The sequence below is a fragment of the Capra hircus genome, chromosome 11 (assembly GCF_001704415.2).
Source record: "Capra hircus breed San Clemente chromosome 11, ASM170441v1, whole genome shotgun sequence".
NCBI lineage: Eukaryota > Metazoa > Chordata > Mammalia > Artiodactyla > Bovidae > Capra > Capra hircus.
Genome location: NC_030818.1, coordinates 5,446,435 through 5,473,483, shown reverse-complemented (window position 1 = coordinate 5,473,483; position 27,049 = coordinate 5,446,435). Strand labels below are relative to the sequence as shown.

General features: G+C 41.6%; 1 protein-coding gene across 1 annotated transcript; it reads right to left on the bottom strand.

The window, feature by feature from the left end:
- Positions 91 to 11,400, bottom strand: NMS (neuromedin S). The gene is made up of 10 exons (XM_005686290.2): positions 11,227 to 11,400; positions 8,784 to 8,839; positions 8,437 to 8,475; positions 6,491 to 6,514; positions 6,338 to 6,391; positions 4,296 to 4,370; positions 2,851 to 2,886; positions 2,220 to 2,261; positions 1,105 to 1,154; positions 91 to 248 (listed from the first exon to the last, which is right to left on the bottom strand). Exons 1-9 carry the CDS (start codon positions 11,360 to 11,362, stop codon positions 1,116 to 1,118), a joined length of 501 nt encoding a protein of 166 aa, XP_005686347.2. The 5' UTR covers positions 11,363 to 11,400; the 3' UTR covers positions 91 to 248; positions 1,105 to 1,115.

Below are 27,049 nucleotides of genomic sequence, written 5' to 3'. Positions count from 1 at the left end.
GAGTTGGACACAACTGAGCGACTAACACACATACACTTTAAAAATATATCCAATTCCTCCCCCAACACTTTCCAATAAGAAATGAAAGTGTCATGTCAATGCTACTTTATTTTTTACATAATTGAACATTCTAGTGAATAGAGCGGCAAGAGCATTCTCTTTAAGTAGTGCTCACAGAAAGAAATTTGACGTTTGTTCAAAACAATCGCTCGATTGCCTGATCCAGACTCGGCCTTTGCCACTGAATTCTGAAAAGAAAAAGGAAAAATATACAGGTCAGATAGAATCATTATCAGAATGGAGATGAAGCAGAGGGGCATGTTATCATACACTGTATTTAAAAATGCCTCACTGGACATGCCATAAAGGCCCAGAACCAGGACTCATGCGATGTGTTATTGCTGTAACTGATCAGGCCACTAGGTCAGTGTGAGGGGGATGGCCTCAGGGACCAGCTCCCTCTGTGCGGCCGGGGTAGCGTGCTCCTCAGCATCTGGACAGAGCTCTCAGACACTCTGGCCTGCCAGGGCCTCAGTCACTGCTGGCTGGTCCAGGCTGTGCTCCAGGTGGGAGGCTGGGGCGCCCCTGAAGGACAGCAGCCTCGTGTTCCTGGAACTGCATCATTGTAAGAGACAGAGAAGGTCCAGAGTTGCCTTCTTGCAGACTCCCCCAACACCATCACAGACCTGAAGCCGAGAAATCCCCTGAGATTTCACCTTGGGGTCTCCGAGCATAACTGAATGGAGGGAATAGTCTGACCTGGCTGTAGTCAGAAATGCCCCCACTATAGAAAACTCGTCCCCACCAAGCATGCCAGATATGCGGATTTGCCTCATCACAAGGGCCCACTGAGAAGTCACAAGAGCTCTGTCTCCTCACAGCGGCTGCTGGAGACAGAGCACCTGCAAAGACTGCCTTGTTTGGGACAATGCCAGGTTGCAGTGGGGTCTCTGTGATGCTGAGAGCATGAAAGGGAGGGAGCAGAGGTCCTTAGGGGTTCCACATGGTCCCAGCTTTTTGGAACTATCACCCCTCTGGCTGCCTCTCACTCCCCCATGTCTGGCATAAAACGTTTATTTGGAGAAGAGTCGCAGAGAGGCTGACCTTGGACAATCCTACCAGGTGTCAAAGTCAAGGTTTCTTCCATTCCTTGGCTGAAAAACAAACAAACAAAAAACGGAGCCGCTTACAGTGCTGAGACCAAACTGCCTGGAATCTGATTCTTGGTTCCAGATTCTTTCTCTGCTACCCTAAGTTTCTGTTCCCCTAAATGGGGTGTTAGCAGCTTCCTTGGGCACTCAGCTTGGGAGTGGGTCTGTGGGTCCTCTGGACAGTGCCCCGGGACCCCTGCTGTTCCTACATTCCTGACACTGTCTCCCACCCCACCACTCCATCCCGCAGCCTCTGTTTATATGGCAGGACCATCCCCAAACCATTCATCACGAGACTTCTCACGCTAGAGACACCATCAGACCCAGACCAACTGTTTCTGCAAGCACTTTCCAGAGAACAGCCACCAACAGGCCATGCAGGTGTAGAAGGTGTACTTGGGGTGTCGTGGAGGTGGGAAGAATTTCTGCGGCTAAGAAAGTTTGGAAATGCACGATTGAGCCACATCAAAGAGCTTGTTTTCTGAGGACGTGGAAGTGCGCTCTGTAAACTTTGGAGTGTCAGGTGCAGTGGTTTTGACCATATTTGACCTTTGCAGAGCATCTCTTAGCACCAGTGACCCCGAAGATGGAGGAGCATACGCTTAGTCTGACTCACACGTTTTTCTGATGCAAACACTGAAGATCTAAGGGGTGAAACAGCTAGTGAGTGGTAGATCAAGAACTAAAACATCATATGTGACTTTTGCAAGAGGCTTCAAGTCCCAACGGGAGAAGGACCAGTAGACTTCTATTCCTGGGAGAGGGCCAAGTTTTCTGGACCTTTGTGCTAGGGAAAATGGACTCCAACTATGGTTGGTCCCCACATCTGTCCATCAACATAGCTCCTGCCTCCCACCCCTGAGCTCCTCCCAGAGCCCTCCTGTGCTCAGCCTGTGTCCTGCTGGACCTTTGCCTTTCCAAGTGATGACTCACGCCCTAAGGGTGAGAAAGTTCTGTCAGTGGTTCACCAGTTCCCCATGGGGCCCTGGCTGGGCTCATTCAGTAATAGCTCCATAATTGGGGAGGTAGAATGGAACCAGGGTGAAAAAAAGAAGAAACATGCTTTACCCTGAAAAGGAAAAACGGTCTTCCCAAGGTGGCAGTGTAATCCTGAGAGATAAAAACACAAACTGTTACCCAATCAGGCTGTGCCAAAGGTCTTTCAAAGATGTCTATGGCAGTAGTTTTCAAACTGTGGTCCCCAGACACAAAGCATCAGCGACACCTGGGAACTTGTTAGAAATGCCAAACCTCAGGTGCCCACTGATTCTCTGGGATTGGGGCCCAGCCATTTGCATTTTAACAAGGTCCCAGGTTCTCATGGTTCATGGTCAACTAGAAGAATCACAGGCATTGATACATGGGGTTCATGACACCTGCAGGATCCCTCCCCAGATTTGCACAACTGGCCTGTGGGCCCCTGAGCCAGAACTCAAATCTCCAGGAGCAAATGGCCCCACATGACTCACCTGTAAGAACTGACATGAAATAGTACCATCCAGCAGCACGGCTCCTTGGTTTCTTTCCGCTCCAGGACAAGCCCAGGGAAACCCCAAATTGGATGCTCAGAGAATTCCAGAGCATAGTGTGAGGCCAGTTCTTTGCAGAAGTGGTCCAAAGAGCCTGCAAGCATTCCCCCATCTCTAGGAGATGCAGATCTTTCTTTTTGGGGGTGGTGTTCACCGTAAGGTTTACCTACCTTTTTGGTAAAATCCACTGCAGTGGCCCTGGAATCCTGTAAAGGAATGAGGACCGGGTTAATTTAATAGGAAACTCACCCCCTGCTCCCTGGCTTGCAGTGGTGCTGTGACCTGGCCCCTCCCTGGTTCCATTCTAAGATAACCAGAAGTCAGATGCAAAAACGTCATTCGAGGAGACAGCTAACCTTGGAGACAGTTACAATTTCATATTCTGGATGATGAGTATGTTTGCTTGATTGAGTTGCCTTAAGGTCTAGGACAATGTTAAACTTGCTTGTTCTTCCCAACAGCTTCCACTTGAAATTGACTCCTGGCTTAGGCATATTTTTCAAGGATAAACAATTTCAGTGTTTTCAGCTCATCTGTGCCAGTAAATCTGGCCCGTGGTGGAGGCTGACTCAAGCTGGAAGCCTGCTGTCAGCATCTGAGCAGATAGACTGTGATGGCCTGTGCTCAGGGTGACCAACTGGCTTCTCAGGAAGTGAGCAATTTTCTGGGGTCTTGGCGTTTTCAGAGCTAAACCTAAGAATGTCCTGGGCCAACTGCAATGAGTTGGTCATCTTACTTGGACTCACATTGTCCAAAAATTGTGTTTCTTTGTTTTGGTCTCATGCAACAAAACCTTGATGGACCTTTTCAACAGGTTCAGCTATTACTGAAACCGCAATGCAATGCTAAGTTGCTTCAGTCGTGTCTGACTCTTTGCGACCCTATGGACTATAGCCCACCAGGTTCCTCTGTCCATGGGATTCTCCAGGGAAAAATACTGGAGTGGGTTGCCATTCCCTTCTCCAGGGGATCTTCCTGACCCAGGGATCAAACCCAAGTCTCTTGCGTCTTGTGCATTGGCAGGTGGGTTCTTTACCACTAGTGCCAGCTGGGAAGCCCATTATTGAAACCAGTCATAGCTAAACTTAAATTTTAATCAAAATGATTCATTTTTGAAATTTAATTTTTTATTTCATATTAGTGCATAGCTGATTTACAATGTTGTGTTAGTATCAGAGATTTTTTTTTAAGAAACAAAGCTCTGATATTGCACCTAAAGACTCAGAGTGGCCAAATATAAATAAATGAAAAATTTTTTTTTAAAAAACAAAGGAAACAAAGCTCTGAGATAAAAATAAAGGAGCAGGTGGGACAATGGGAAGCAGTGTGTATGACCAGGGCAGGTGTCTATGTCATGAGGAAGAATAAGAAGGGGCAGGGAAAGTGAAAAAAATGGCATAAAAACTAAAATGGAAAAGGATGAAGAGCACAGATGAGGAGATGGTCACAAAGCTGGACCACAGCCCCTCCCTGACCCCAGCCCTGCAGCCACTGTGTGAAGACTGTACAAGGAGAAAATGCCAGCGAGCACCACCCAAGGCGACGAAAGGCATTCACCACGGCGAAGTGAACTTTCAGCGGTATTAACAGTATGGTGGAAGGAAAAAGTACATACGCGCCGCCAAAATGTCTTCATCCTTCGATCAGCAAGCTTGGCTGCCAGACGCATTAGAGGGTGCACAGGAGGAAACTGGCAAAGAGGCGGTGAGGGTCAGATAGTGCCAGGATGGAGCCCAGGGCTATGCGCAATCCTGTCTGCTCACCCTCTTACAAATGGGTTTAATTTTCAGAGTAAGATCCGTTTCCAAGCCTAAGCCTGAAGTTTTATGATATCAATAAAGAATAGCTTGCCTGGCTCACACATTTCATTCCAACACATCACTTAAAAAATATTCCCTTAAGGGAAATCAGACTTGTGTCTGCATTAACCCCAAGCATTTGTCCTAGTGTGGAGTACTTTATCTCACAGAAGCATCTCTGTGAAGATCCTCTCTGGCTCTCCAGGTGTGCTCTCCTCCTCTAAGGGACAAGGCTAAAAGGTGCCATTCATCACCACCACCCAGCGCATCTTATTTCCCTGAATGTCTCTTCTGTGACTGCCCAGCACACACTCAGACATACACAGCCTACCTTATCTAGTCCTGTGAATTCTCCCCAGGCATTTTGGCTTAGAGTAAAACTTAATTTTTGTTTCCCCGGTGGCACAGTGGTAAAGAATCCACCTGCCAATGCAGGAGACGTGGGTTTGACCCCTGGGTTGGGAAGATCCCCTGAAGAAGGAAATCACAATCCCTTCCAGTATCCTTGCCTGGGAAGTCCCATGGACAGAGGAGCCTACAGACCATGGGGTCGCAAAAGAGAAGAGTCAGACACGACTTAGTGACTGAAGAGCAACAACAAAGGTTAACTTGCATCACGGGCATGGAATTTACCTTTTCCAGCCCATTTTTACTTTTTTAAAGATTTTTTGATGTGAACCATTTTTAAAGCCCTTATTGAATTTGTTACAATATTGCTCCTGTTTTATGCTTTGGGTTTTTGGCTGTGAGGATGTAAGATCTTAGCTCCCCAACCAGGGACTGAACGTGCACCCCCTGCGCTGGAAGGCAAGGTCTTCACCACTGGACTGCCAGGGAAGCCCCCTTCCATCACTGACATTGCTGCACTTGCAGGGCCCATGGCCTGTCTTGACGATATCCCCCTCCTTACCTGATCCCCATGACTAAATCTGTACTACTTGAGTCCTTGCCTCTAAGGAAAAAAACATTTCGCTTGGTATCTGTATGTTTGTTTGTGTGTTTGTTTTTAAGGATCTTCCTGAAGACTTGGAAAGTCTTGATTAAATAAATAAGCAACTTTCTAAGAGTATAATTTCAATCATTATAACTGGATTGAAATTCTAGTAAAAATTCTATTCTATGATTTTCCCAATATTCTCCAAATCATACCCTGCAGAAATTCAACAATCTCTCCCTGAGGATAACTCAAAAGTATAATAAGAAAATTAGAGGTGATGCTTTTAATTCCCACAGCACGTATTACACGGTGACAGGGATAAAAGACCCCCGTGGATGACTGTTGGGAATATTCCACTTTACACTTCACAAAGTAGTTTTCCAAAATTTAAAAAGAAAAGGTAATTATGAGCAATGTAAATAGAGTTCAGCCTTTCCCAGGCTCTTCTTGTCCCTCTGTTTGAGTGCATAATAAAAAGTGATTTCTCACTCATTTTTCCTTTTCTGTAATGAGTTCTCTAGCTTTTCAGATCTGTCAACCTCCCTGGCCCCTTCCCCAGAGAGGGAGAGAGATGATCCTTGTAGTCCTTGGAAAAAAGCACCAAGAGTGTCTGTAAGCCCCCTGTTTTTCTATTTATCTGAATATACTAAAGAATTTTTTGATGTGAACCATTTTTTAAAGTCTTTATTGAATTTGTTACAATATTGCTTCTGTTTTGGGTTTGGGGTTTTTTGGCCCCAAGGCATGTGGGATCATAGTTCCCTGACCAGGGTTCGAACCTGCACCCCCTACATTGATAGGCAAAGTCTTAGCCACAAGACCACCAGGGAAATCCCTATCTGCCTATATTAAGTGAAAAGGGACAAAGGCAGGCAGAGGAAAGTGACTTTTACAGAAAGATGATTATGATAAAATACTGACCCCTGTTTTAACTGGATGCATCGGCTCCCGAGTTCTGGAGTAGTGAAATAAAAACTAAATAAGAAGGAAAAAAAAGATTGATTTTAATTCTAAGTGTCACTTGCCAAAAGTGTAGTAATTGGCATAATTTGTTACTGGGCTGGTAGTACTCACCCTTTTGTATATGTCTTGATTATCCTGAAAAGAGAATAGTGAGGATGTCACATAGAATTTCACTAGGGCAGGTTTCCAGTAGAAATTACAGCAGGTACCTTCTTGACGTACCTGAACATTATGAAATAAATTGGCAGTCTAAAAGGAAATCATTTTACCACCTTAATAAGGCTGTAGTGGATGTGGAATCTTGCAAAAAGGAAATTTGCCAGCAATAACATTACTTTAAAACTTAATCTTGTTTTACTCTCTTGATCTTCAGGGAAAACATACTCTATAATGCGTTGAAGCAATACCCTAATCAATTCCCAGATAGCCATCTGACTAAGAGGTGGGATAAAATAATGGTTGCAACTTTTAATTTGCTCCTGGGAATATGCTAGAGTTCAGTGTTTTGAGGGTTGGTTCATATAGCCCAACTCCCCCCCCAAAATCTCTCTACATGAATCTTCACATTTTTTTTTTTTTCAGAAAATCCAGCTTTTAATTTCCAAATCCTTGTTAGAGCATCATTTTGTTCTGTCTGCATGGATGACAGCGCAGGAAAAGCTGTACTGGCAGCACATCCTACTCGAAGATGTACTGTGGATGGTCTTGCAAATATCTGGTTACTATTGGTCTCATCTCATTTATAATACCGACTGATCGCATCTCATTTATAAACCTTGTTGAATCAGCTCAAACTTCAAACAAGACAGGAACGAAAGTTGTCAGGAACACTTTGATTTTGTTGCTGTGAGTAGATCTTCCTACAAACTTTGTGGAGACTTTCTTCAGTAACCAATACTTACATAATTCTCTTTCTCTGTGCGGTATGCGTGTACACGCACACACATGCATATGGACACACACACACAAATGACCCTAAACCATTAACAGCAGAGGCTCAGTGGACACTAACTCTCTACTTCCTTACCATCGCCATTTCTAAACCAGCCTACTGCTTTAACAACTCCTGGTCTCTTTGTGAGCATCTGTTCAAGAAGTGTGTGTGTATTGTGTATGTGTGGTGTATATGTGTGTGTGTGTGTGTGTGTGTGCATGTTCTGGACACATATCAGGTAAACAATATTTTTGTTACCATGTTTATCAACTTTATACCGTTACTTTCCAAGTCAAAACATTTTTTGAAGATGATTTTCTAGGTGATGAATGCCAGCTCTCAAGATCATATGTACTTTCCTTGCTTTATTCTTTTCTTTTTAGAGAAAAAATATGGTTTTTTGATTTTAGTTATCTATATTATAGACTGTTTCCCCAACTAGAATATAAGTTCCATGAAAGCAAGTAATTCTGTCCATTGGGATCAGTACTGTATCCCCACATAGTATGCAATTATACGTATATATGTGATTATGTGAGCTTCCCAGGTAGCTCAGCTGGTGAAGAATCCACCTGCAATGCAGGAGACCCTGGTTCAATTCCTGGGTCGGGAAAATCCCCAGGAGGAGGGATAGGCTACCCACTCCAGTATTCTTCAGCTTCCCTGGTGGCTTATATGGTAAAAAATCGGCCTGCAATGTGGGAGACCTGAGTTTGATCCCTGGGTTGGAATGATTCCCCTGGAGGAGGGCATGGCAACCCACTCCGGTATTCTTGCCTAGAGAATCCCATGGACAGAGGAGACTGGTGGGCTAGAGTCCATGGGGTCACAAAGTAGGACACGACTGAGTGACTAAGCGCAGCTCAGCCTGTGATTATGTGTACGATATGTATATGTGACTATGATAATTGTAAGAATGCAGATGAACTACCAATATTTTATGGTCATTTCTATTTAGGAGATTCACTTGTTATTTCCTAAAACAATATTTTTATACACACAATACATACACACAGAATTCTGTAGGTTGCAAAAGAGTGCTTATTTACAGATATTGATTACAGCATAAACAGGTGCACTGTTATAAATATAAGACTTATCTTACGTGCATCAATTTTTTTACCTTAGGTTGTCTAGAAAGACTTGCCCAATATGCCATCCGCTAAAAAAAAATGAGGAAAACAAATCAAAGATAAGTACAAATTCCTTAATCAATAGAATTAAAATTAAATTCTAAAGTTGTTTCCTTTATGAACCTTTATCTTCTCCCACAGCAGCCATGAATTTCAACACAACTCCTAAGATAATTTAAACGAGGCCATGAAAATGACAACAGGGAGTTTCTGCTGTAGCCAAGAATCTGATCTGAAAATAGTTTGATCTGAAAATAGTTTTGAGCGAACATTGTCCACATGATATTTTCAAGGTTAAGGCTAAATAAAAATCTCACATTACTGAACAATGGTGTACCTCAAACTTCACAATATCCAGGCCATCTGAAGCATCAGCGAAAGGTTGAGGAAATCCTATTGTGAGAAATCATAAAAATCTCCATTAGGAAAAAAGAGGTAGTAACATTAACTTTTAAATCTTTTCCATGAAAAACATACAGTGATTCTATTAATATGATGGTGTTAAAAGGGCTGACAAAGAAAACACACTTCTACCTACCACTAGCAAATCTCAGGCTTGTGCCAAAATTAACTTAAAATTGCATGGTTTTTCATATTTACCAAGAGTTAGCAAGTCAGGAAAGAAGAGAAAAAACACCTAGGTAATAGCTCAATTTGTATTTAGACGGAATGTGTAAGGACAGGATATCAAGAAATGGTGTCAATAAGAGGAGATATATGTATACATACAGCTGATTCACTTTGCTGTACAGCAGGAACTAACACAACATTGCAAATCAGCTATACTCCAACAAAAATTAATTTAAAAAGCAACCTCCTCAAAACCTTGTATTTACCACTACAATACATTTCTACTTTGTTTTTTATCTTTCTCCTAATTACATTAATAAAATGCAGTCATCGTTTTAAAAAAATTAGTATGTGCAACAGAGTTAGTCTTGGAACTTTAAAGAAATATGGCCATTTGTCTCTCTGCCTCATCAGACACTTCAGGGGTAGGATTATGAGGAAAGTTGCTACTGGCATGTACCTGAACCCTCTGCCTGTCAAATTTTACCTGACCTAAATGAAGTCTTCATCTCATTTGCATACAACACAACACTTGAAAAAATAGTTAACACTGCAACTGAAAGAATCAGCTGCAGGATAGATCAAAACTAACAAAATGAAATTAAATGGGATAAATATGAGATGCCCAATTCAGATTTTTAAAATCTGAAACAGGGAATATCTAGCTCAAGAGTAGTATTTTTTAAAATATTCAGTGATTTTTTGCTCTCTGCAGTCTCACTATAAGCCAAGAAAATAATGCTGTACGCAAATAATACTGTTCCAACCTAGAAAGGTACCTGAAGTCTTACCTGAAATGATAGAATATGTGGTGAGCTGATGGAATTGAGTGTAGGTTTCTTTCATCAAGAGAAAAATTACGAAGCCTGTGTTCACTGCCTTCAACTATTTTGAGAACTGTCATAAGAAATATTAGTCTTATTCTGTATATCCCCCAAGGGCAGAACTAAGGCTAATGGTTAGAAAGTACATGTGGTCATATTGCAGATTGATGCAAAAAAGTTTTTGACGACTGGAGGTATTAAAAAATGCAAAGTAATTCAAAACAATCCCCTAAGGATTTATTAAGAGTTTCTGTGTTAACAATACGATGATAAAGATCATAAGGACCCCATCCTCAGGGAACAGAAAATTAAATTATAAAAAGAGGGAGGTGGATATAAATATGTAAGCAGATAAATAAAAGGTAATAAGACATTGTAATATTAATAAGGTGCTTTTGGAAACCAGGGGAGGCAGATACTGGCTGACTTGGTCTGGTAGTGAGCTGAGTGTCTCTGAAAGTAATCAAATAGGGAAACCATAGAGGTGATCCCTGCTCTTCTGAGGGGCTAAACTAGATGAATTCCATGGTGCCTTGCAACACCCAGCCTTTGTGATTACACCGCAGAACACAGAAAAACAAATATGCTATTTGAAATGTATTTTCTGGTTGAATATATTTTCACAGATATTCTACTCCTTAAGCCAAAATTCTAATGGAAAAATCTAAAATTTTTAAATAAATGTGTTTCCAACAGGAGCTTCTACTGCTTCCTGTATCATATAGCGAGTTACCTGGAGATGAGTAAGAAATTTTGACTACAAACCCCATGCCTAACCCTTGTTCCCTACAAACACACTGATTCTCAGTTGTTGACGCGACCTCCCGAGTCCCGTCAGCACCTCGGACAGCGCCCAAGCCTTGGAAGACAGGCGCTTCTTGGGACGCTGCCCCCACCCTACTTCCCCTCCACCACCCCTCCCAACACTCCGGTCCAATCCAGAGGAAAGACTATGAAAAGACTCCTTCTTCCTGTGTTCACTTCTACACTGCCCCTCTCCAGCTGTACCCCAGTCTTCAGTCTTTGGGACTGTAAGCTCAGTATTACCATCTCCGCTCTCATGTCTTCAGAGTTCTAAGACCACACATGACTAACACGCTGGAGTTGCCCCCTGGCTCATATTCCTCACAGTTTCAGTGGCACATCCTGGGGCCAGCCCCAGGGCAAGAGCTGTTTAAAGGCGGTTCCACATGGGAAAGTAACCTTCTTAGGTAAAAGGCAGTGACATCTAGCTTTGTCCCTCCTCTCTGATGGAAGCCATTTCTAGAGGGTGGGTGAGGAGATCAAGCTAGACTCCTTCCAGAAGTGCCTTGAAGGATCAAGGTTCTGTCCCAGTCTTCCTTAGAGCTCAGACCAGCTGGGGTCTCCTGGAAGAGGTCCCCTTACCTGAGGAAGGAATTTGTAGCAGGCAGAAGCAATAGATGGCCAAGATGGATGGGAACTGGGCAAGACATTTCATCTTCAAAGTCCAGATTCTTTTTGCTGGCCACAGACGTGTTCTGCTGGGACAGGAGCTGAGCATTTCCTGAAATTCCACCGGCAAAGACAACCCTTCACCCTCTGTCTGACCAGCCGGGTGGAGAAGGTACCTTTATTTGCAATGCCCTGGAGCGCATGGGCTGAGCACAAATCAGCTTTGCGCAGGAGGACTGGCTTTCTCATAAATGTCATGCTGGGCCCTTATTTGTAGAATAATATCTTCCTGGTGTATGTAGGCATTGTAGAGTCATCTTTTCAAACCAGCAATGAAAATAAAAAGTGGAGAGTCATAATTGCTATTCTATAGTGGTTTGAGAAACATTTCTGACTCAAAAAAAAAAAAAGGCTTTTTCTCTTTTTTAAAAATCAAAGCACTGGGCATAAATCTATAAACTTTTGAATGATGAAGTTTTATTTTGTAAGAAGATGTTTATTTTCCACCATTAACAAAGGATGTTTCATAGTCTTTGGTGCATCTGTGAACAAAATTTGTAGTCCTGGATATAACGTTACAAGTAACTCAGAAGTTCAATTAGGGTTTTTCAAAAATTAAGTATGGTTGGAAATTAGACTTCTTAAGGTTTCTCCAGATTCGTTTCTACGAACAAGTTAAGTATTTAAAATTAAATCAGTATTAAAGAAATTATGACAGTGTTTAATAATAATAGAAAAATTACTTCATCTATTGAGCTTTCATTTGGGATATCATATAGGTTATTTTATGCAATCTTGCAGGAAACCCGTTAAGAATGTGTCTCTTTCCTAATTTTATGAATGGAGAAATTGAGGCTGGGAGAGAGTAAGGAACTTGCCAAGATCACTAAGCCATCAGGGATGCAAACCAGGGATTTGGACTCAAGGTACCTGTCACTAAAAGTGTGGGATTTTAGCCCATGTGTTATATTTTTCTAAAAAGAGCCTCCTTGAGGTTGGATATGAGATAGAAGAAGAATGAAATCAGCAAGCTTGCGAAAAGTGTAACATACATGGCAGATATGAAATAGCTTGAGGATTTTTTTCACCATGCATATCTTTAACTTTTGCTTTTAAGAATTCGGAGAGTAAGTTTTGGTGGAAGTTGCTCAGCAGGAACTATTTATTTATGACTTAAAATGTGATATTTTGTCAAAAAAATTCTAATTCGTAACAAAGTGGAATTATAAACTATAGCCATAATATTTGCCTACTTTTTTAATCCAATAAAAAATATAGATTTCTGTTTATTACAGTATTTACCACTTTGGTTCAAGGAGAATAACCAAGGTCTTTAAACACCACAGAGAGAAGATGTCTTTTGTATTAAAATACAGTTGAACAGCAAGTCTACTGAATGAAAAAAAAAATGAATGATTGCTTTTTGAACATAAACCTCTTATCTGTATTGTATTGAATACAACAGCTTATGGACATTATAGACACAAAACACACACATAATAGCAAAGATTTGTGTTCCATAAATTCTATAAAAGCAAAGTTCTATAAAGCGTCAGTCAACAATTACTTTTCAAACATCTGGTCTGTGTCTACCAGACAACTGGGTGCTCTATGCACAGACATACATTTTTCAAATAAACCTATAGGATAATAACTGACTTGTATCAAATTTGTTTCCTTTGCATATTTTGAATTCATTGTTTCTCATATTCAGGATGAAAAATTATTTTTAATAATAAATCAGAAATGGGAAAAGGAAAAACTGAGAAAAATTCTGCATTGATATTATTCAAAACATTGGTGTAGACTGAATTGTGTTCAAGCCTTGACCCCTCAAGTTGACTTAATTTGAAAACAGCTTTTAAGGAACTTCAGTTCAGTTCAGTTCAGTCGCTCAGTCATGTCCGACTCTTTGCGACCCCATGAATCACAGCACTCCAGGCCTCCCTGTCCAGCACCAACTCCTGGAGTTCACTCAGACTCACGTCCATCGAGTCAGTGATGCCATCCAGCCATCTCATCCTCGGTCGTCCCCTTCTCCTCCTGCCCCCAATCCCTCCCAGCATCAGAGTCTTTTCCAATGAGTCAACTCTTCACATGAGGTGGCCAAAGTACTGGAGTTTCAGCTTTAGCATCATTCCTTCCAAAGAAATCCCAGGGCTGATCTCCTTCAGAATGGACTGGTTGGATCTCCTTGCAGTCCAAGGGACTGTCAGGAGTCTTTTCCAACACCACAGCTCAAAAGCATCAATTCTTCAGCGCTCAGCCTTCTTCACAGTCCAACTTTAAGGAGCTAACTAAGGTTAAGTGAGGTATAAGGATGGAGCCCTAAGCCAATAAGACTGGTGTTCTTTATAAGAAGAAAGAACACTAGCATGCTGTCCCCTCCCCTGCTATGTGCTCACAGAGAAAAGGCTGGATAAGGACACGGGACGAAGGCCCTGTCTGCAAGCAGAGGAGAAACGTCTTGTCAGAAACAACCTTGCTGGAACCTTGATCTCAGACTTCCAGTCTCCAAACTGGGAGAAAATTAATTTCCATTGTTTAAGCCACCCAGTCTGTGATCTTCTGTTATGACAGTCCAAACCAACTGACAGAAAGAGAGAGATTTTTAGCCAGTTCAGTACAAACAAAAAATAATAATAAATGCATGTGTGCTCAGTTGTGTCCAACTGTTTGTGACCCCACAGATTATAGCCCACGAAGCTTCTCTGTCCGTGGGATTTCCTAGGCAAGATATTGGAGTGGATTGCCATTTCCTCTTCCAGGGGATCTTCCCCACTCAGGGATCAAACCTGTGTCTCTTGTGTCTCCTGCATTGCAGCTGGATTCTTTACTTCTGAGCCATCATGGAAACCCAATAATTAAATAATGAAATTGAAGCAAAAAATGGAACCTCTCATATTTAAAATGATGTGATTATCTACCCCCCCCCAATCCAAAAGAATCAATTGGCAAATTATCAGAATTAATAAGAGTTTACTGAAACAGCCAGAGTTAAAGAAAACTATTTTCAGGAATAATTTTCTTTCCTTAGAAAGAAAATGTGTTTGTTTCTTAGACTTATGTGGAAACAAACTGAAAAATATTTATTAGAAAATGTGACTAGCTTAAATATCTGTAAAATACTGAGAACTAAATGAAAAAATAAATATGGAGTGTATGAGAAAATAAATGTACAGAACTTTACTGAAGGATATAAAAGAATATGTGAAGAAATAAAAAGGTACATCATGATCCTTGACAACACTCAATGTTGTTAAAGGTTCAACTGCTTGCAAATTAATCTATAAAGTCAGCACAATTCTTATTAAATTTCTAAAATTACTTTTCATAGAATCTTAATACTGATTCTGGAAATTAAATTGGGAAAGAAAATATTCAGGAATATGCAAGAAATTCCTTTATAAAAGAACTATACTTTGTTAATGTGAAAAAGTACTATAAAGCAATGGTAATTATGTTATAGTAGTCATTTTGTAATGATCCATGAACAGGCAAATAGATCAATGGAAAGAGAGCATGGAAGCAGATCAGTTTTTTTTTTGTTTGTTTTGTTTGTTTGTCTTCTATATATATATATATATATATTTACTTTATTTTACTTTACAATACTGTATTGGTTTTGCCATACATTGACATGAATCCACCACGGGTGTACATGCGTTCCCAAACATGAACCCCCCACCCACCTCCCTCCCCATAACATCCCTCTGGGTCATCGCCGTGCACCAGCCCCAAGCATGCTGTATCCTGCGTCGGACATAGACTGGCGATTCGATTCTTACATGATAGTATACATGTTACAATGCCATTCTCCCAAATCATCCCATCCTCTCCCTCTCCCTCTGAGTCCAAAAGTCTGTTATACACATCTGTGTCTTTTTTGCTGTCTTGCATACAGGGTCGTCATTGCCATCTTTCTAAATTCCATATATATGTGTTAGTATACTGTATTGGTGTTTTTCTTTCTGGCTTACTTCACTCTGTATAATCGGCTCCAGTTTCATCCATCTCATCAGAACTGATTCAAATGTATTCTTTTTAACAGCTGAGTAATACTCCATTGTGTATATGTACCACAGCTTTCTTACCCATTCATCTGCTGATGGACATTTAAAAGATGCTCAACATCACTCATTATTAGAGAAATGCAAATCAAAACCACAATGAGGTACCACTTCACACCAGTCAGAATGTCTGCGATCCAGATCAGTTTTTTAAAAAATTTTTATTATATATGTTACAAATATTTTCTCCCAATTTGTGGGATCTTAGTTCCCTGACCAGAGATCAAATCTGCACCATCCCCAACATTGGCAGTGCAGAATCTTAACCTCTGGACTGCCAGGGAAGTCCCAGACCAATTTAACAAAGAGTCAAGGTGGTATTTCAAGTCAGTGTAAAAATAATGAACTACTCAGTAAACAGTGGTTAGGGCAACTGGCTATCCATTGGGAAAAAATTCCCTTTTTCAGACTATCATTTAAAATAAATTTCAGAGAATTAATTAATTAAACCTAACATACACGTGTAACATGCACACACACATATAAAATGCTATATTAGAAACAGAGTAAATAATTGATTGGAAATTGCTCTTGGACAAAACCCAAAATAGAGAAGGCTGTACAGTGGAGCTGGCTTTGACACGGGTTTAAAAGACAAGTGGAGTTTGTGGAGCAGAGCAGGCAGGTAAGGGCAGTGTAAAAGGTATGAAGGTGAGAAAGCATCAGAGAAAAGTGAAGTTTGGTGCTCTCAAAGGTTGGGGACAGAAGCAAGGCTGATAGCTAGAGTGGGAGGAGAGAGAGCCATGGCATCTTTGGAGAGGTCGTCAGGACTGTGTCGAAGATGATGGGGAGGGACTTCCCTGGAAGTACAGTGGATAAGAATTTGCCACTGCAGGAGACACGGGTTTGGTCCCTGGTTCAGAAAGATCCAACGTGCCTTGGAGCAACTAAGCCTCTGTGCCACAACAATTGAGCCTGCACTCTAGAGCCCGGGGGCCATAACTACTGAGCCTGCATGCTGCAGCTCCTGGAGCCCATGTGCCCAGAACCTGTGCTCCCCAACCAGAGAAGCCACCGCAGTGAAAAGCCCATGCATCACAACAAAGAGTAGACCCTACTCACTGCAACTAGAGAAAGCCTGTTTCCAGCAACAAAGACCCAGCACAGCCAAGAATAATAAATAAATAGATATTAAATAAAATAGAAAATAAAATCTTTAATATAAAAGATGATGGGGAAGCAGAATGAAGGGTTCAGTGGAAACAGGTTATCAGTCTGCAGACTTGTAGAGAGAGTGGTCAACAAGTAATGTCATTTTTATCTGCTTACTCTCTCCATTTGCAAATGTAGCTGCCCACCACTTGCTGGGCATCATCTGATGGTGGAATCTGGCCTCCTCTTGAAGGAAGGGAAGTGAGAAGGCAGAGGAGCACACTGATTAGCAACCAGGTTGGCATGGGAGGCTGCGCTGCACTTGAAGAGCCTGCTGTGCCAATCAGGAGTGGGATGTATTATGTAAGAATCAGGACATTCTCACGGTCACAAGGCAGGATATTGGGATCTGAAGGTGGTGTCATCTTCAGGTGAAGAATAGTGAGGACCACACCCGTGAGAGTGTTACCAGGGATGGAGAGGAGCTGGCGCATTCAGACATCTGAACTGGAGAACTGACGGGAGTTAGGTGTGTTTGGAGGCTGAAGGAAAGGAAGGAGCTGAGAGGCCTTCAGGGAGTGAGGTCTTCAGTGGAGAGCAGAGCGGCAGCCCTGACTGAGACTGGGATGTGGGCTTGGAGGGAGGGCGGTCGGTTGATGGGCTGGTTACAGGCCTGCTGAGGATGCAAATGGAGGGGCCAGGGATATAGCTGGAAACGAGTGTCTTGTGCTTTATTGAGTTGGCCAAAAACTTCATTTGGGTTCACCATAAGATGTTACAATCATTAGTTTCATAGGGACCATGTGCCATCAGGGATTGTAACTCCTGAAGGGACACAGATGTCTCTTGGTATGTGAGGGATGCTGTGCATTCTCATCTCTGAAAAACGCACAGACACATGTGGATGCCCAGTTTTCAGAGCATTTCAGAAGTTCAGGCATGTGGTATTTTCCACCCTTTATCTTTATCAAGTTAAAATTTACATATAATAAAATGCACCCATATTAAATGTATCCTTCCAGGAATTTTGAGCAACTAAACACACCCAAACAGCCAGCATTAAAATCAGAATCTGAAACATTTTCATCACCCCCAAAATTTTCCTCATTTGACTTTGCAGTTGGTCCCCACACCAAGTCCAAGCCCTGGGAAACCACTGATCTGTCAGTCACTGTAGCTTAGTTCTATCTAATCTAGAATTTCACATAAATGGAATCATACTTGACATGCTATTTGCATCTGACTTCTTCTGTTTAGCATTATCCTTGTTGGGTGTATCAGGGGTTCATTCTTTTTACTGCTGAACAGTATTCATTTGTGTTGCGAGAAGGAAATGGCGACCAACTCCAGTATTCTTGCCCGGGAAATCTCATGGCAGAAGAGTCTGGCAGTATACAGTCCACGGGGATGCAGAGTCGGACACAACTTAGTGACTAAACCACCACCATTCCCCTATGTGGACCTAGCACAATTTGTTATCCATTTGCCTTGTGTGTGTGTGTGTGTGTCTGTTTTATTTTATTTTTTAATTGAAGTATAGTTGATTTACAGTGCTTCAGGTATGCAACAAAGTGACTCAGTTATATATATATATATACATATATATAGATATATTCTTATTCATTTTTTTCCCATTGTGATTTATCACTGGATATTGAATATGGTTCCCCGTGCTATACAGTAGGACCTTGTTTATCTCTTTTCTATGCAGTACTTTGTATCTGTTAATTTCAAATTCCCAGTTTATCCCCACCCTTTCCCCTTTGGTAACCACAATTTGTTTTCTATGCTATAGTCCTTTTTCATGAACCCTCACCACAACACCCACCCATCCTCAGGAGAGGATTCTTCTGAATGCAGCCCCCAGACCATATGTTTCAAAAACACCCAGGGTGTGCATGAAAAATGCAGGTTCATGGGCCCTGTTCTGCACCCTGAGAATCAGGATTGCCAGGTGCGGCACACGGGACTTGACACTGAAAACCCGCTTCTCAGAGGCCTCTGCTACCCTCTGAGTTTGAGATGTTCTTCCTATGGGTTCAGGGGCCACAGGTTAAGAACCTCAGTTCAAACAAAAGTGGATGATTTCTGAGACTTCCTTGGTGGTCTAGTGGTTAAGAATCTGCCTTCCAATATAGGGGACACAGATTCGATTCATGGTCCGGTAAAATTTCACATGCCAAGCAGCAAGTGAGCCCCCATGCCCTACAGCCTGTGCTCTGCAACAAGAAAAGCCACCACAATGAAAACCCCACACACAACCACTAGAGAACCACCCCTGCTCACCAAAACTAGAGAAAGCCTGCAAGTGCAACCAAAAAAATAAGTGTGTGCTAAGTCATCTGCAAAATCACTGCAGCCATGAAATTAAAAGACACTTACTCCTTGGAAGGAAAGTTATGACTAACCTAGACAGCATATTAAAAAGCAGGACATTATTTTGTCAACAAAGGTCTGTCTAGTCAAGGCTGTGGTTTTTCCAGTAGTCACGTATGGATGTGAGAGTTGGACTATAAAGAAAGCTGAGCGCTGAAGAATTGGCACTTTTGAACCGTGGTGTTGGAGAAGACTCTTGACAGTCCCTTGGACTGCAAGGAGATCCAACCAGTCCATTCTGAAGGAGATCAGTCCTGGGTGTTCATTGGAAGGACTGATGTTGAAGCTGAAACTCCAATACTTTGGCCAACTGATGTGAAGAGCTGACTCTTTGCAAAAGACCCTGATGCTGGGAAAGATTGAGGGCAGGAGGAGAGGGGGATGACAGAGGATGAGATGGTTGGATGGCATCCCCGACTCGATGGACATGGGTTTGGGTGGACTCTGGGAGTTGGTGATGGACAGGAAGGCTTGGCGTGCTGCGGTTCATGGGGTCGCAAAGAGTTGGACACAACTGAGTGACTGAACTGAAGATATTTAAGTCGTGTCCAACTCTTTGCAACCCCATGGACTCCAGCCCACCAGGTTCCTCCATCCATGGGATTCTCTAGGCAAGAATAATGAAATGGGAAGCCATTCCCTCCTCCAGGGGATCTTCCTGACCCAGGGATTGAATCTGGGTCTCCCACATTGCAGGGAGATTCTTTACCATCTGAGCCATCAGGGAAACCCCTATCCCCAAAAAAACTAATACATAAATTAAATTTTAAAAAGTAGATGATTTCCTTTGTTTACTCAGTACCTCATTCACAGCCCATTTTGGATTCAGGACACACAAAGGTATTGTTGTATCGATTCTGTAAAAGTACAGACAACACAAAGGTATTGTTATATTGATTCTGTAAAAGTACAGACAAAGACAAATCTTATACCAAAAATAAACAGATAACACAGGACTCCCTGGAAACCACATGGAATGTCTCGAGTGATCTGTGCCCTGATCTGGCTCCATCATAGCTGCTAGCATCCGTGTGATCTGTGCACAGCCACCCACATGTGTAAAAACATCATGCATGCACTAATTTAACCAGCCCTAGTGGATGGGAAGTTTCGAGAAGGCTCAGATGACTAGAATTTGTCATTTCGAGAAGCAGAATACAAACAGCCCCTGAGCACTGCTGGCTGCCCTGCTCCGTGGGCACCCTAGCCTTTCCATTTTATGACCCACTATGAATAATTCGCATAGCGCTTCATCTCCCTATTAGTCAGATGTCACAAGCTCATTTCTTTTCATCCCAAGGCCATATTTTAATACCATGGAGCGGTGCTCCTCTGCAGGAGTCTGTGTTTTTATTACCCATCGTGATACCACGGGAGCACTGAGGCATAGGGACACTACGGAGAAAGCAATTGGTTCACTGGAAGTAAAACAGGGCTGGAACTACACATGTATTCCTTCTCTCCTCATCTGAGTAATTTTCTTTTTGGAAAGTCCGCTGACCAGTTCACGGAGTGACTCAGTTTTCTACTGTGAGACAGCCACAGAATTATTGCAGTTATAACTACCCAGCTGTGATATCTGACACCACTATACTTCTCAGAAGGTATACATCTAGGTCCTGAGTCCGTGTCAACCCCATTGAGGCATCCTTTTAAAAAGGCTTCCGGTTGTGTTCATGGTACGTGTTCAGTCATTCAGTTGTGTCCAAGTCTTTGTGACCCTGTGGACTGTAGCCCACCAGCTCCTCTGTGCATGGGATTTCCCAGGTAAGAATACTGGAGTGGGTTGCCATTTCTTCCTTCAAGGAATCTTCCCCACCCAGGGATAGAACACACATCTCCTTTATCTCCTGCATTGGCAGGCGGATTCTTTACCACTGAGCCACCAGGGAAGCCCCAAACCCACTTTATTTTAAAGAAACTCTAAGGAAGCCTGCGAGGGGCTGGTGTCCATTAGGGGCTAGTGTCCACTGTATATACTGAGGTCAGAAAGAGGAGGGCAGTAATATGAGAACTGTCTCCTGCCCTGGCTAACATGGGGAAGGCAGGGGCCTCGCTGTGGCATAGTTAGGAGTGGGAAAGAGGCAAGAAAGAAAACAATGTCAACTTCTGGCACCCAGCACTGAAGAACTCCAAGTCCGTACATGCCTACCAAAAATGAAGAACTGGAGAGAAATTTATGAAATCTCAATACCACAGAATGCTTAGAGGAACTGGCAAATTCCTACTCTTACAGGATGATGGCTCTCCACATAACCCATACCCCCTGTAAGAGGCATCTGGTTTTCTCTAAATGTATCTATTTGATTATTCCACTAGTTTGGTTCAGAGAGAAATAGGTTTTGGCCAATGGTTAACTTCGTCAATCCTCCAGCCTTCACTTTAAAGATGCACCCTTGATGACTGTGGAGGGTAAGAGGATCTGGTATACTTTTCTTTTAAGAATGAGGGTTTCTTTTAGAATGGCAGTTCTCAAACATTTTGGTCCAAGGATAATTTTGTACTCTTAAAATGATCAAGAAACACAAAGAGCTTTTGTCAACCTGAACTGTAAAGGAAATGGCAAACCACTCCAGTATTCTTGCCTAGAGAATCCCAAGGACAGAGGAGCCTGGCAGGCTCCATAGGATCGCACAGAGTTGGACATGACTGAAGGAACTTCACACACATGCATACACGCAGACAATATTAGTAATTGAAACTGACAAATTTAAAACATTTTCTTATTAATTGACTTGAAAATAATGATATTAGCATTGTATGTTACCATAATAACATATTTTTTTAAGGAAAAATAACTGCATTTTCCAAAAGAAAACTTTAGCATTGTTTCAGTTCGGTTCAGTCTCTCAGTTGTGTCCAGCTCTTTGCGACCCCATGAACTGCAGCATGCCAGGCCTCCCTGTCCATCACCAACTCTTGGAGTTCACTCAAATTCATGCCCATCGAGTTGGTGATGCCATCCAGCCATCTCATCCTCTGCCGTCCCCTTCTCCACCTGCCCCCAATCCCTCCCAGATCAGAGTCTTTTCCAATGAGTCAACTCTTCACATGAGGTGGCCAAAAGTATTGGAGTTTCAGCTTTAGCATCATTCCTTCCAAAGAACACCCAGGACCAATCTCCTTTAGAATGGACTGGTTGGATCTCCTTGCAGTCCAAGGGACTCTCAAGAGTCTTCTCCAACACCACAGTTCAAAAGCATCAATTCTTCAGCACTCAGCTTTCTTCACAGTCCAACTTTCACATCCATACATGACTACTGGAAAAACCATAGCCTTGATTAGACGGAACTTTGTTGGCAAAGTAGTGTCTCTGCTTTTGAATATGCCATCTAGGTTGGTCATAACTTTCCTTCCAAGGAGTAAGCATCTTTTAATTTCATGGCTGCAGTCACCATCTGCAGTGATTTTGGAGCTCCAAAAAAGTAAAGTCAGCCACTGTTTCCACTGTTTCCCCATCTATTTGCCATGAAGTGATGGGACCAGATGCCATGATCTTCATTTTCTTAATGTTGAGTATTTAAGCCAACTTTTTCATTCTCCTCTTTCACTTTCATCAAGAGGCTTTTTAGTTCCTCTTCACTTTCTGCCATAAGGGTGGTGTCATCTGCATATCTGAGGTTATTAATATTTCTCCTGGCAATCTTGATTGCAGCCTGTGCTTCTTCCAGCTCAGCGTTTCTCATGATGTACTCTGCATATAAGTTAAATAAGCAGGGTGACAATATACAGCCTTGATGTACTCCTTTTCCTATTTGGAACCAGTCTGTTGTTCCATGTCCAGTTCTAACTGTTGCTTCCTGGCCTGCATATAGGTTTCTCCTTTTTGCAAATCTCTTTAACATAGTGCTCAGTAGAAGACAACTGGATTCATACACTTCTGCAGTCAACCTGTTGCAATGTTATTTTGGCCAAAGAATAAGAAGAAAATCCTTCCTCATGCAAATAAGTAGAAAAGGAGGAAGTAGTTCAATAATCTTTCCAGATATTTTTTGGTGTTTTTCTTTAATACTACACCCCAATTCAGCAAGTGGTAGTTTCTTAAAGTTTGGTACAACATAGAACTCAAGTTCCTATCAATGACTTTTTGTACTCTTGCATTAAAATTCATCAGCCTTGGCGTGTTTTCTAACCACCAACTCTTAGATTCTCCAGACCCCAATGGAATGTTGTACAATTCTATTATGACGCCACCCAGAGTTACCATCAGACTCCACAGGTTTAACAAAGCTGCTCCCATTGCTGCTGCTGCTGCTGCTGCTGGTGTTAAGTCATTTCAGTCATGTCCGCCTCTGTGCAACCCCATAGACGGCAGTCCACCAGGCTCCCCCGTCCCTGGGATTCTCCAGGCAAGAACACTGGAGTGGGTTGCCATTTCCTTCTCCAATGCATGAAAGTGAACAGTGAAAGCCTGCCAAACCTCAGTCGTGTCCGACTCTTAGCGACCCCATGGACTGTAACCCACTAGGCTCCTCCATCCATGGGATTTTCCAGGCAAGAATACTGGAGTAGGGTGCCATTGCCTTCTCTGAAGAACACTGCAGTCAATCCTAAAGGAAATCAACCCTGAATATTCATTGGAAGGACTGATGCTGAAGCTGAAGCTCCAAAACTTTGGCCACTTGATCTGAAGAGCCAAATCACTGGAAAAGACCCTGATGCTGGGAAAGACTGAAGGCAAAAGGGGAAGAGGGCAGCAGAAGATGAGGTGGTTAAATAATATCACTGACTCAATGGACATGAATCTGAGCAAACTTCAGGAGATAATGAAGGACAAGGGAGCCTGGCATACTGTAGTGCATGGGGTAGCAAAGAGTTGGACATGACTTAGCGACTGATCAACAATCAACCAGGAAATTTCAAAGAATTTAAGATATTTGTGTCAAGAACCAGAACAAAGGCCAAATATTCGAAAAAAAGATGCTTTATCACCCCTATTATTTGAGAAATTTCAAAGGTCTTAGAATCTCTTTCAAGAACCAGGGAAAAGGCCAAATATACATTTCTTACTGTGCCACAATTGGTCTATCAGTCTACAGTACAAAAATAATAATAATGGCTGTCAACATCACCACTGATTTCATCCGAAAAATCTTCAAGTATTGGGAGGCTGTCAAACTCATAGCGGCAGATACAGGTTTTCCCAAAGTTTGAATTTTCACTTGAAAGCCTGAATTTTGTCATTGGCAACAAATACTACTGGTTATTTTCCTTGCAGTGACAGGTTCATTTCATTCATTTTAGAGAAAATGCCTGCCAAACCTCAAGCCTGTGGAATGATGGCTTGTCTGTCAGTTCTTCCTTCAAGTAAAAATGGTGTTCAGCCATGGACTATGTAGTCCATGGGGTCACAAAGAGTTGGACACGACTGAGCGACTTTCACTTTACTTCACTCTGGTTCAGTAGTTGGATAACTAAAAGTAAGCTGACTCAAGAAGCTGCCCTCAGTTACCCTCCTAAAATATTTAGCATTTCAGATTGTCCCCCTAGAACCAGGAAACAATTGGTCCTTGAAACTGTCAAGGTCTGATCAGTTCTAAACTATTTAAAGTCAAATAGAAGTGGATGTATACATTATCAGCTACTTGGCTAGCACAATCATAACCATGAACCAAATTCGCAATTTAAAGAGAATACAGGAGGACATGAATCTGGGATATTTAGGGGACCAAATGAAGTAATATTAACTAAAACTTTACTGCAAATTATGATCACACTCAAGAAATGTTCCAGGGGACAGCATTTGAGATGTTAAATTCCAAACGCATAACCTGTATGTGAACTAGAGTAGTGACAATTGTGGAAGTTGCAGAAAGGCAATGAGACCTTCGCTGAATTTGAGTAGAATTGATTTTTGTTGAATAACCTGTCTAACCTTGGCAAATGAAAAAAAAATTGGTGTTCAATGAAAAAAAGCAGCTTAGTGTTCCAAACTGCAAATCACGGCCCCAGAGCTTTGGTTCCAGACAATCCCCATCCCTGGGAGTGCTCCTGTGCACTTATCATCGCATCCCAAAAAGGAGAGCTGCTCCAGTCCTCAGAGGCGATTTTCGTTTGCATGCTTGTTTTTACTGCATGTGCACGATGGGGAGGAGCACGATGACGGACAGCTCAGCTGTGCACCACTGCCTGGGTTCATGCTAGTATCATCAGTTTTACCCACCACTCCTTTTGTGCCATCAGAGCAAATGTCTAAACAGTGAAGACAGCTAGATATAGAAGCAACATAAATGTCTATCAATAGAGGAATGGACAAAGATGATGTGATACACACACACACACATACGTATATACAGTGGAATATTACTCAGCCATTAAAAAGAATAAAATAATGCCATTTCCAGTGACATGGATGGACCTAGAGATTATCATATTAAGTGAAGTAAGTCAGAAAAAGACAAATATATATCACTTAGATGTGGAGTCTTAAAAAATGATATAAATGAACTTATTTTCAAAGCAGAAATAAACTCACAGACTTAGAGAAGGAACTTATGGTAGGAGGAAGGGTGGTGGCAAGAGATAGGGAGTTTGAAATTGACATGTACATACTGCTGTATTTACAGTGGATAGCCAGCAAGGATCTGCTGTATAGCATAGGGAACTCTGCTATTAATTCTGCTAACAATATTATGTAATAATCTAAATGGGAAAATAATTTGAAAAAGAATAGATACATATATATATAAATGAATTACTTTGCTGTACACCTGAACTAACACAATATTGTTAATCAACTATACTCTGATGTAAAATTAAAAAAAAAAACAGAAATAGACTCACAGACATAGAAAACAAACTTCTGGTTATCAAAGGGGATAGCAGTGGAGGCATAAATTAGGAAATTGGGATTAACAAACTACTATACATAAAATGGAGGCGGAAATGGCATCCCATTCCAGTATTCTTGCCTGGAAAATCCAATGGACAGAGGAGCCTGGCCAGCTACAGTCCATGGGAAAGCAAAAGAGTCGGACATGACTGAGCAACTGAGCACATACATAAAATAGATAAATAACAAGGATCTACTACTGCATAGCACAGAGAACTACATTCAATATCTTATAATAGCCTATAATGGAAAAGAATCTGAAAAAGAACATATATATATATATATATAAAAAACAGAATCACTTTACCATACACCTGAAACTAAGACAACCTTATAAGTGAACTATACTTCAATTTTGAAAATGTTAAAAAAAATAGTGAAGACATCTAGCGTTCTCATATTATTTTGAAAGTAGTTTTGATATTGTAGATCCCCGGAAAGGATCTTGGAGACTTTCAGGAGTCCACAGATCACATTCTGAGAATTGCTATTTTAGGAAGTACCCTGCTGTTATACAGACTACATAATAATACTTTCCTTAAGGTCATTTATAGAAACAAAAAGGAGAACTAGAAAAATTTGGAAAAACCCCAACAAAAATATTCAGCTACCTTAGTCACCAATGCATAAGCCTTCTGAAAGCACTGTATCTTTCACTATTTGAACAGCATCTTAGGTATGCAATAAAAAGTAAACAATAATAATGAAAGTTTATGTCTTCTGTAATGTTTACTACTGGGAATAAATGTGCTATGTACTTTAAATGCATTTATTTCTATTTTTCTTTACAATCAAACTCCAGGGTAAACACTAGATAATATTCCCATTTTGTAGATGAGGAAACGAGGAGCACAGAGAGACAGAAGAACTTGACAGGGTCATGAGCTTTCTGTGGTGAAATAAGGACTTGAACCCACGAGCTCTAATTCCCAGAGCTTGGATCCTTAACCCTGCATATTATTCAATGTCACATCTAAGCTCCAAATTCATTTATTGCGCTTCTGTCACGTATGTGCTTCCATTCAAATCCTCAAGGAGAAAGCAAATGTCTCTTGTCAATGTACTGCCCCAAGAAAGGGCTTAATAAATATCTGAACAAGTGGTCAAAAAAACCTAGCAAGTCGCCCTTAAACCGCCTTGCCATCTTTAAGTCATGGGTGGTTAGTAACCACGTTAAAAGTGAAATTCTATAATACTGAGCCCCATCAATATTGTATTTAAGTCATTAAGGAAGACATCAACAGGGTAAATAAAAAATTAACAACAACAAAAAACCTGGTTCCTGAAAAGCCTGACAAAATTTTATGAGTCCAGGTGCATGCATGTATGTACACACATATTACCCTGTTTACTAAATGGATATATATATTTAGGTAGTTAACAAACATGCTGCTGCTGCTGCTGCTAAGTCGCTTCAGTTGTGTCC